The 12,333-nt window shown below is 42.6% G+C and overlaps 1 protein-coding gene across 2 annotated transcripts in view; it reads right to left on the bottom strand.

Moving 5' to 3' along the window:
* Window positions 1–12,333, bottom strand: part of rhbdl2 (rhomboid, veinlet-like 2 (Drosophila)) — a 58,577-nt gene that overhangs the window by 18,111 nt on the left and 28,133 nt on the right. For both annotated transcript variants that reach the window (XM_072247245.1, XM_072247246.1), the window contains exon 5: window positions 5,885–5,985. In XM_072247245.1, the coding sequence (XP_072103346.1) occupies window positions 5,885–5,985 (101 nt within the window). The remainder of the gene's footprint in view (window positions 1–5,884; window positions 5,986–12,333) is intronic.

The following is a 12,333-nucleotide window of genomic DNA, read 5'->3' as shown; positions in this document are numbered from 1 at the left end:
ATGTGCAGTGTTGAAAGAGGTGAAAAAGAACCCAAGGGTAACAGCAAAAGAGATGCAGAAATCTCTTGAACTTGCTAAAGTCTCTGTTCATGTGTCCACTATAAGAAAAACACAGAACAAGAATGGTGTTCATGGAAGGACACCACAGAGGAAACCGTTGCTCTCCAGAAACAGACATTGCTGCATGTCTCAAGTTTGCAAAGCAACTCCTGGATGTTCCACAATGCTTCTGGGACAATGTTCTATAGACAGATGAGACAAAATTTCAACTTTTTGGCAGAAATGCACACCACTATGTTTGAAGGAAAAAGGGCACTGCACACCAACACCAAAACCTCATCCCAACTGTGAAGCATGGTGGAAGGAGCATCATAGTTTGGGGATGCTTTGCTGCCTCAAGGCTTGGACAGCTTGCAATTGTTGAGGGAACAATGAATTCAAAATTGTACCAATTCATTTTACAGGAGAGTGTCAGGGTCGTGGCCCATCACCTGAAGATTAATAGAAGTTGGGTGATGCAATAAGACAATGATCTGAAAGACAAGAGTACATCAACAACAAAATGGTTTAAAAAGAAGAAAATTTGTGTTTTGGAATGGCCAAGTCAGAGTCTAGACCTTAACCCAACTGAGATGCTATGGCATGACCTGAAGAGGGCTGTTCATGCAAGGTATCCCAAAGATATTGATGAACTGAAACAATTTTGTATGGAGGAATGGTCTAGAACTCCTCCTCACTGTTGTGCAAGTCTGATCAGCAGCTAACGGAACCGTTGATGGAGGTTATTGCTTCTGAAGGAGGTTCTACCAGTTATTAAATATAAGGGTTCACATACCATTTCCAGCCTGCACCATGAATGATTAAACAATTTGTTTGAATGAAGACATGAAAAGTACAATTGTTTGTGTGTGTTATTAGTTGTGTGTTATTAGTTTAGGCGGATTAGGTTTGCTTATTATTGTGACTCAGTTGAAGTTCAGACCACATTTTTAAGAGTAGTTAATGCAGGAAAAACCAGAGAATTGCAAAGGGTTCACAAACTTTTTCTTGCAGATATATATATTGTTATATAGGTAAGTAGTTGGCGTGTGGCCAAGTGGTTAAGGCGTTTATCTAGTGATTTGAAGGTCGCTAGTTCGGGCCTTGGCTGAGGTAGTGTGTGTGTCCTTGAGCAAGGCACTTAACCACACATTGCTCTGCGATGACACTGGTGCCAAGCCATATGGGTCCTAATGCCCTTCCCTTGGGCAACATCGGTGGCGTGGAGAGGGGAAACTTGCAGCATGGGCAACTGCTGGTCTTCCATACAATCTTGCCCAGGCCTGGAAACCTTCCAAGACGCAAATCCATGATCTCATGAGACTAACGGATGCCTATAAGTGCCAAAATAGAAATGAAAAGTAGTGAGGTCGTGTTTATGGGTTCAATGTCCATTCAGAAATCAGATGGCAGAGGGGAAGAAGCTGATCCTGAATCGTTGAGTGTGTGCCTTCAGGCTTCTGTACCTCCTTCCCGATGGTAACAGTCCTGGGTGATAGGGGTCCTTATGGATGGATGCTACCTTTTTGAGGCATCACTCCTTGAAGATGTCCTGGATTCTACGGAGGCCAGTCCTCATGACGGAGCTGACTAACTTTACAACTGCCTGCAGCTTAGTTTGATCCTGAATAGTCGCCCTTCATACCAGACGGTGGTGCAGACAGTTGGAATGTTCTCCACAGTATTTCCGTAGAGATTAGCAAGTATTTTAGGTGACACACCAAATCTTCTCAAATTACTAATGAAATACAGCTGCTGTAGTGTCTTCTTTGTAGCTGCATCCATACGTTGGGTCCACATTAGATCTTCAGAGAGACTGACACCCAGAATCTTGAAATAGCTCAATCATTCCACTTCTTATGCGGACTGGTGTGTTTTCCCTCATCTTACCCTTTCATCATCTCAGTATTCATGTAGTCACATTCATGATCTCTGGAGGAAATTTGGTTTCTTAATTTTTGTTCAATGATAGTATAAGTCTGTCATGCCAGAATGGACAAGGTCTGACAGGGAGTCTGCTTATTGTGAAGGTTTCCCATATTTAGAAATAATTTTCCATAATTATAAGCACAACACTTTACAGTACAGGTGACCCGGGTTCAATTCCCGCCACAGCCTGTAAGGAGTTTGTATGCTCTCCCTGTGACCGCGTGGGTTCCCACCGGGTGCTCTGGTTTCCTCCCACAGTCCAAAGACCTACCAGTTAGTAGGTTAATTGGTCATTGTACATTGTCCCAGGATTAAGCTAGGATTAAACTGGGGGATGGCATGGCTGGATGGGCCAGAATGGCCTGTTCTGTGTTGTATCTCAATAAATAAAATGAAAAATAAAAAAAATAAGACTCTGTTAGCCTTATATACTGGTAATTTGATATATAAAATGATATATGATAGCATTGGTATGATGGGCAGAATGCGTGTCAGTATAATCTATTAGTGTGTCTGTCCACACACTCCCCATTTACATGAATTAAGACAAAAAAGTGGGAAAGAGAGCTGATCAAGAAGATCTAACTTATGCTCAGGGTCATTGTCATCCTTTGCACCTACAAAACATAGCTGTTTCACAAACATCAGCAATGAGGAAGTTTATGAACAGGAATGCAATTACTGACTTTCACTTCTGAGGTCAACTCAGCTTGCCAGTATCCAGCATTTTTCTGGTGGCTCCTGTACTTTGAGTTGAGTTGGAGATGGTTTCTGGAACTCCGGCCAACCTGATGTCAGCTTTCCACCAGGGTAAAGAGACCGGAACTCACAAGTACAACTTGGAAGCAGTGACTTCTGACGCAACGTATTTGAAACAACAAGAGACAAAGCTGATGTGAAACTTGAACTATAAAGGAACTAAATATTTAGAATGAGAATTTGTCAGAAAAAAAAGAGAGAATATTGGGAAACTCCTCTACTTTGTGTTAGGAATCCCACTGATACACAAGTTTTTGTGTGACCCTAATACACCTAGCGAGGCAGTGAAGGGTCTAAATCTGATATCCCACATGCCCCCAGCCATTTTACTAATGTCCTAGCTGTTTTCTATGGGAGAAACACGACCGCTGTTGCAATATGATCAGTCTGCTACACGTTTAGAAATCCAGAGTACTCACTTGTAGCGGGCCGAAAGGAGGCAGGGATTCAAGGATTCTTCAGCCCTGCCACAAATAAGTACTGTGGCTCTTTGAGCATGCAGCAGAATAATTATATTGTCACAACAGCTAGAGAATCCACTCTGTTTTACAAAGTGCCTTTTCATTCATATGAAAGATGGACATTCTTTAGAGTCATGGGTTTTGGAAATCCCAGCACCAGCTGAATCCTAGTTATATATTTTAAAAAATCGTCAAAGTAGAGAATGAGACTCAACGACCATAGACTCTGAGGTTCAAACATCCTCTGAGTGTTCAGGAGCTATTTTTTTGTTGTGTGTATGAAATCCCAGCCAGGAATATCCACTGCCTTCTATTAATAATTTTCTGATTAGGCCTGGTCCTGAATGTCTGTATTTATAAAAGAAAACAACAAAAAGACACCAAAGTGAAGGAAAAGAGTGTGAAATATGGGAAAAGAGAGTGTAAAAGAAATATGGGTGGATCTAAAAGCTGAAAAATGGATTGATTATCAGGCCAAGTTAAAATACCCCTCAACTCTTAAGGTTATTGCATAGAATATGGAACAATACAGCACAGAAACAGGCACTTCGGCCCACAATGTTGTGCTGATCCAGTTAAATTAATAATCAAATGCCTAACTAAACTCAGCTCTTCTACTTACATAATGTCCATATTGTACTGTTTTCCTCACGTTCATTTGCCTCTCTGAACGTCTCTTAGCAGTCCCTAATGTTTCTGCCTCTACCACCACCCAAGTCACCCACCTCTACCTCTGTAAAAAAAAAACTTGTCCCTCATATCTCCTTTGAAATTACCCCCTCTCACGTTAAATACATGCCCTCTGGTATGAGACATTGCAACCACTGGCAAAATATACTGTCTGCCTAATCTATCTAAGCCTGTCATAACCTTATAAACTTCTATCAGATCTCCCCTCAGCATCTGCTGCTCCAGAGGAAACAATCCAAGTTTGCTGTAACCTCTCATTATAGCACATGCCCTCTAATCGAAGCAGTGTTCTGGTAAACCTCTTCTGCACCCTCTCTAAAGCCTCAACATCTTTCCTACAGTGGGATAACCAGAACTGTATACAAAACTCCCAAGGCAGCCTACCTAGAGTTTCATAAAGCTGCAACATAACTTCCTGACTTTTGAACTCAGTGCCTCAACTAATAAAGAGAAGCGTGCCATGTGCCTTCTAAACACCCGATCAACCTGCGTAGCCACTTTTAGGGAACGATGAAGTTGATGCTCAAGATCCCTCTGCTCATCAACACTGCTAAAGATCTTCACCCTTAGGGAGAGGATAGTGTAGACTCTAACCATAAATTCCTAATCTTTTCTGGTTCAAGGCAAGACAGGGTTTTAGAGAGTTAGAAAACCACTTGTTGGAACAAAGGAGGTTGATTGGAGATTTAATCGTGGTGCCTAACACGTTAGGTGTGTGGACAGGATAAGTCAATGTTAAGGGGACCTGGATTTCAGGGTAATTGGGTGAGTTAGTAAAAAAAACAGGATATTTATGCAAGGGGGATTCAACTTTTATGTTACTGCGGAGGCTAATTAAAATGGCATCTTTGTTATGTTAATCTGAGGAATGCGGCTTTGTTGTGTTAAACGCTGAGAAAGTTTGCGCTAGCAGTTTGTTTTGCTTTAGAGTGTGATAAGAGAATGCTATTAACCAATTGGGATAGTTGTTATGGTTTTGGTGTATTTGAAGATACTGTATGTGCGGGGTTTTGGGGCAGAAGGCGGGAGAGCGAGACAGAGGATGGACCAGGTGCTGTGAGTCCGCTAATGGGGTTGGACCCCGAGGAGGGCGTTCGGCAAGGAGATGGAGACGGACTCGGGTGGAGCGTCTGGTCGACCACCGTTGGTGGTCCCAGGTGGCCGGTCGAGGTTGTCCGAGGGGTCACAGGGTGAAGAAGAAGGTCCTTGAGCTCCAACGGTTTTGTGCACGAAGAGATTGAACTTTGATAAGTGTGGTGCCTTTTATTTTCCTTTTATATTTATTCTCTATTAATTATATAGTTCCAGTAATATCTATAATCTGTAAATCATTTAATTGCATCTGGTGTATTGTCTGTTATTTGGGTGGGATGGGGTACCTCACACAGCATCCACACAAACTATTACCCAGTTTGGCAGGGCTGAGGGCTGTTTGCCTAGACGACAGTGAGCCGAGCAACCCTGAGGGTGGCCAGGGGGGCTACATTTACAATATTTTGATTGAGGCCACCATCTTGCCAGACCGTCCAATACAACAGAGTGAAACAGTCCAGGTTGCAGGTTGTCCTAATTCAATGGGGGAAATTTCACAAAGGAACAAGAAATGAAATGCAAAAGGAGAAAATTTAATGGAAGTGTTAAGATACTGAGATACACTGAAACATACTTCACAAATATAAATAGATTTTTAAAAAAATCAAGAGAATCTATCAGCCCTAACAGACAATGATATATAAAATCACAAGTCCTCAATTACAAGCAGAGATGTACTTCAAAAAATGGTAAAAAGCAATGCAGTTTGTTGTTACTTATATAAAATTATTATTTCATTCACTATGAAAACCTCGACATGGGATGGGCAGGAGAGAAATAATACTGGAAAAGCTTTAGAAAGGTCATTTAAGTATTATTAAAAAAGAAATCAAACCACTTGTTCTATCATGCTCAACATGTTTCCAAACCACAATACATTACAAAGCAAATATTAGTTAATTTAGACTACTTACCACTATTACATTCATAAAGTAGCCTCCCATTAGGGCATAGACTCCACCTGAAGCCCCAACCAAACTGAGCAAGGGATCAAATATTGAGCTAGCCAACGAGCCTGAAAAATAAACAAAGGATGGCTTTATTTGTTTATTTTGTTTATTGAGATACAGCGCGCAATAGGCCCATCTGGCTCTTTGAGCTGTGCCGCCAGCAAACCCCCAACTTAATCCAAGACAATTTATAATCACCAGTTAACCTACTAACTGATACATCTTTGGACTGGTGAGCTACATCAGCTAAATGTAAAACAATGGGATTATGTTAATTGGGAAAAAGGCGCTAGCTGTCAACTCTATCTATGCCATATCATCTGCAAACTTTGCAACAAAGCCATCAATTCCATCATCCAATTCATTAACATATAACCTAAAAAGAATTGGTCCCAACACAGACCCCTGTGGAACACCACTAGTCACCAGTAGCCAACCAGAAAAGGCTCCCTTTATTTCCACTCTGTTGGGACCGATTCTTTTTATGTTATATGTTAATGAATTGGATGATGGAATTGATGGCTTTGTTGCAAAGTTTGCAGATTATATGAAGATAAGTGAAGGGGCAGGTGGTTTTCAGGAAGTAGAGTGGCTACAGAAGGATTAGACAGATTAGGAGAGTGGGTAAAGAAAGGGCGGATGGAATACAGTGTTGGGGAGTGTATGGTCATGACCTTTGGTAGAAGAAATGAAAGGATTGACTATTTTCTAAATGGAGAGAAAATACAAAAGACTGAGGTGCAAAAAGACTTGGGAGTCCTTGTGCAGGATTCCCTAAAGGTTAATTTGCAGGTTGAGTCTGTGGTGAGGAAGGCAAATGCAATATTACCATTCATTTCAAGAGGATTAGGATATAAAAGCAAGGATGCAATGTTGAGACTTTATAAAGTACTGGTGAGGCCTCACTTGGAGCATTGTGAGCAATTTTTGGTCCCTTATCTTAGAAAGGATGTCCTGAAACTGGAGAGGGTTGAAAGAAGGTTCATGAAAGTGATTCCACGATTGAATGGCTTGTCACGTGAAGAGCATTTGATGGTCTGGACCTGTATTCACTGGAGTTCAGAAGAATGAGGGGTGATCTCATTGAAACCTATCAAATGGTGAAAGGCCTTGATAGAGTGGATGTGTAGAGGTTGTTTCCTATGGTGGGAGAGTCTAAGACCAGAGGACACAGCCTCAAAATAGAGGGGTATCTTTTTAGAACATAGATGAGGAGGAATTTCTTTAGCCAGAGAGTGGTGAATCTGTGGAATTATTTGCCACAAGCAGCTGTGGACGACAGGTCTTTATGCATATTGAAGGCAGACATTGATAGATTCTTGGTTGGTCAGGACATGAAGGGATACAGGGAGAAGCACGTGATTGGGGCTGAGAGGAAAATTGGATCAGACATGATGAAATGGCGGAGCAGGCTCGATGGGCCAAATGGCCTAATTCTGCTCCTATATCTTATGGTCTAATATGCCTTCTTGACCACCCAATCAACTTGCATGGCAGCTTTGAGGGATCTATGGTTGAGGACTTTTCTGTTCCTCCAGATTGATAAGAGTCCTGCAATTAACAATATATCTGCCTTCATGTTCAAACTTCTACTTTACACTTCACACCTCACATTTTTTTCAGACTGAACTCTATCTGCTGCTTCCCAGCCCCGTTCTGCATCTTATCAGTGTCTTGTAACCTACGACAACCTTCCACACTATCCACAACACCACCAACCTTCATGTCATCTCCAAACTTACTAATTCACCCTTCAACTTCCTCATTCCAGGCATTTATAAAAATCACTATGATCAAAAGTCCCAAAACAAATCCCAGTGGAACACCAATAGATATAGACCTCCAGAGCAGAGCACAGCCCAGCTACTACTACCCTCTGCCTTCTCGGGGCAAGTCCAAATCCATGTAGCCAAATTACCTTGTATCCCAAGCTTCTGATTTTCCGAATAAGACTATCCTGAGGAACTTTGTTGAATGCCTTACTAAGAGCGAAATACGTCACATCCACTCTTCTACCTTCAGCAATTTGTTTTGTCACTTCCTCAAAAAAGTCAACCAGGCTCACGAGGCACAGCCTGTCCCTCACAAAGCCATGCTAACTATTCCTAATCAGGCTATGTTTCTCCGAATGCTCATAAGTCCCGTTTCTAAGAATCCTCTCCAGTAGTTTGCCCACCATTGGTGTAAGACTCACGGTCTATAATTCCCAGGGTTATCACCACTACCTTTCTTGAACAAAAGGTTAACAGTTGCTATCCTTCAGTCTTCTGGTACTACCCCTGTGGTCGTGGGGATGCAAAGATAATCACAAAAGGTGCAGTAATCTCTTCCTTTAGTTTCCATAGTAACCTGGGTATATCCTCTTTCTTAACCTTGACATATCCCAGCATATTCTTCATCATCATCATTATATGCCGTGTCGAATGGTATGGTTGATTATGGTCTTATCCATGACCATTATTAGCCCTGGAAAATTGTTCTACAGAAGTGGTTTGCCATTGCCTTATTCTGGGCAGTGTCCTTACAGGACGGGTGACCCCCCAGCCATTATCAATACTCTTCAGAGGTTGCCTGCCTGGCGTCAGTGGTCACATCACCAGGACTTGTGATGTGCACCAGCTGCTCATACGACCATCCACCACCTGCTCCCATGATTTCACTTGTCCCTGATCGGGGGGGGGGGGGTTAAGCAGGTGCTACCCCTTTCCCTAGGGTGACCTGCAGGCTCGAAGAGGGAAGGAGCACCTTACACTTTCTTTGGAAAAAAAAAGTGTGAGGTGCTCCACCCTGCCAGCATATTAGCCTCTTTTCTGCCAATATTTGTCAAGGTCCTTCTCACTTGTGAATACGGAAGTAAAGTATTCATTAAGACCCTCCCCTACCTCGTCTGACTCCAGGCACATGATTCCTCTTTTATCCAAGATCAGTCCCACCGTCACTCTAGGCATCCTCTGTTCTTCACGTACATGTAGAATGTCTTGGCATTTTCTTTGATCCTACCCACCAAAGCCTTCTCATGTCCGCTTCTAGCTCTCTTAAGTCCACTCTTAAGCTCCTTGCTGGCTACATTGTAACTCGCAAGAGCCCTCTCTGATCCTTGTTTGCTTCTTCCACTTGACTAGACGTTCCACTTCTCTTGTCAGCCACGGTTCCTTCATCCTACCATCCTTTCCCTGCCCCAGTTGGACAAACCTATTCAGAACATGCAGTGTTCCCTAAACAATCTCCACATTTCTGTTAACACACATCAAAGTTGCTGGTGAACACAGCAGGCCAAGCAGCATCTGTAGGAAGAGGTGCAGTCGACGTTTCAGGCCGAGACCCTTCGTCAGGACTAACTGAAGGAAGAGTGAGTAAGGGATTTGAAAGTTGGAGGGGGAGGGGGAGATCCAAAATGATAGAAGACAGGAGGGGGAGGGATAGAGCCAAGAGCTGGACAGGTGATAGGCAAAAGGGGATACGAGAGGATCATGGGACAGAGGGAAGAAAGACAAGGGGGGGGACCCAGAGGATGGGCAAGAGGTATATTCAGAGGGACAGAGGGAGAAAAAGGAGAGTGAGAGAAAGAATCTGTGCATAAAAATGAGTAACAGATGGGGTACGAGGGGGAGGTGGGGCATTAGCGGAAGTTAGAGAAGTCGATGTTCATGCCATCAGGTTGGAGGCTACCCAGACGGAATATAAGGTGTTGTTCCTCCAACCTGAGTGTGGCTTCATCTTTACAGTAGAGGAGGCCGTGGATAGACATGTCAGAATGGGAATGGGATGTGGAATTAAAATGTGTGGCCACTGGGAGATCCTGCTTTCTCTGGCGGACAGAGCGTAGGTGTTCAGCAAAGCGGTCTCCCAGTCTGCGTCAGGTCTCGCCAATATATAAAAGGCCACATCGGGAGCACCGGACGCAGTACATCACCCCAGTCGACTCACAGGTGAAGTGTTGCCTCACCTGGAAGGACTGTTTGGGGCCCTGAATGGTGGTAAGGGAGGAAGTGTAAGGGCATGTGTAGCACTTGAATTTCCAGCATCTGCAGAATTCCTGTTGTCCACATTTCTGTTGGACACTTCCCCGAGAACATCTGTTCCCAATTTACACTCCCAAGTTCTTGCCTAATAGCATAAGGTCTTGATATTGTGTTATTGTCAGCTAGCACATGAAATACAGTCACATATTTGATCTATCAACAGTTGGGATACTTGTGTATTCAGGGAGTCAACCTTCAAAGCATTAACCCTTTGTGTCTGGGATCGCTGACCTCAGGCTTTTCGATTATAGATGTGAACTCAGTGTACATATTATCAGATTCAAACTTTTGAAACAAATCATGTCGTTGTAGCTATTAAAATTGTATTGAATCACCTCAAAGTTCAAAGTAAAATTCTACACATATATCACCACATAAGATTCATTTTCTTGCCAGCATTCACAGTAGAAAAAAGAGATACAATAGAATCAATGAAAAACCAGTCAAGCAAAGATTGACAACTTATGTACAAAAGAAGGCAAACTATGCAAATAAAAAAATTAAAACAAATAGTAATAATAATAAAAATAAATAAATTGTAAGTACATAATGCTGAGAATGTGATTTGAAGAGTCTTTGAAAGTGAGTCCATAGTTTATGGAATCACTTCAGTGATGAGGCAAGTGAAGTAATCCACACTGGTTCAGGAGTCTGATGTTCTTGAAAGCAGTGGTGTGGGACCTTAGGTTCCTGTATCTCCTTCCCAATCACAGCAGTAAAAAGAAGATTGCCTGGATGGTGGGGGTCTTTGACGATGGATGCTGCTTTCTTGTGGCAACACTCCTTGGAGACATGCTCAGTGAATGGGGAAAGGTTTTCCCGCGACATACTGGGCTGTATCCACAACCTTTTGTGGCTTTTCCATTCTTGGTCATTGGTGTTTTCATACCTGGCCATGATGCAACCAGTTAGGATACTTTCAAGTGTGTATCTTGTTACATAACCGGCAACAATGAATATCAATCAAGTCAGGTTATATAAAAACAACCAAACATTTAGTAAACATGGATAAACAATAAAAAACAAACGAAAACCTTAACTGGAAGTTAACCACTATGCGGCCGTTCAACAAATCGCCACTCGGTATTGGTTCTTAAAGCGATAAATGTGAAAACAGTTCTTAAAGCGGTAAAGTCAAATACAGTTCTTAAAATAGTAAATTCGAAAGTCCAACAGATTTATACACTCATTTGGGAGAGACTTCTCTGGAGAAGGATTTCTTTATAGACGCGACTTCCCTGCTGGTTCTGTCCAAAGGATTCATGAGGAAGGAAATAAACGGCTTAAAGCAACTGACCTTAATTTCTAGAGAGCAAATCCTGCATGAACTACCTTCTCTTTTGGCAAGGGTAATCTTCGATGCAGGTCGCTACTTCTTCAACGAAGACTCAATAAGGTCGATCCTTTATTAAACTACCGAACAATACCAACTTCTCTTAATCCTTCAGGTCCTGTACTTCGATAAAGTCTTCACTCTCCAATACTACTGAAAAGGTACATCAACAAATCTAGCAGAAATTGCCAGTCCAGCACTATTGTACCTTGCAACAGAACGTAACACTCCGTTTTAAAAATGAAACTGCATCATAAAGCAAATATGCAATGGAACGGAGACACTGACGAATGTTCTAGCTGGAAAACTAACTGCATCACCAGAGGTCTTCCCTTTTATACCCGTGGTGAACATGTCATCACGTGACCTCACATCGGCGGGAAAGTTACATCAGGTGACCTCCAAAAGACCATTACATCATTCTCACAAGAAAGTCACAAGATCTCCTTGAGGTATGTAACAATCTATAGAAGTTTGTCAAAGTTTTAGAAGACATGTTGTGTCAAATCACAGCAAAACTTCTTAGAAAGTGGAGGGCTGCCTTGCCTTCTTTGTTTTGGCACTTACATGCTGGTCCCGGGAAAGATCCTCTGAAATGGTAAGTCTAAGGAATTTACAGTAACCGACCCTCTCCACCCCTATTCCCCTAATGAGGACTGGCTACAGGACGGGTTTCATCCTGCTGTAGTCAATGATCAGCTCTTTCGCTCTGCTTTCATTGAGTGAGAGGTCATGATACCTTTGATCTTAAGGATATAAAAACAGTTATGTACTTTGAGTTTGGGGGACTCTACTGAGAGGATCTCCAGGTGACAACCTGCTTGTTATGGTGACTATAGACTCTCTGTCACCAGATTCACCTCCAAGAGGACCACAACCTTGTTGCAGGGTTTGGAGGCTTGCATGCCTCAATGACCCAGAGAGCTATGTTGACTTGGGTCAGGGCTTTGTGCTATGATTCTTGGTAGGGTCACCCATGCCAAACAGGTAAAAGGGCAGAGGCCAGACTTAGAGTGGTTCACCAGTCATCTAGGTTCGGGGGTTCAGTTCAGGGCTAA

Source organism: Mobula birostris, chromosome 30 (genome assembly GCF_030028105.1).
Source record: "Mobula birostris isolate sMobBir1 chromosome 30, sMobBir1.hap1, whole genome shotgun sequence".
Taxonomy (NCBI): Eukaryota; Metazoa; Chordata; class Chondrichthyes; order Myliobatiformes; family Myliobatidae; genus Mobula; species Mobula birostris.
The sequence above is the reverse complement of the archived record's forward strand: the minus strand, read 5'-3'. Positions and strand labels throughout refer to the sequence as shown.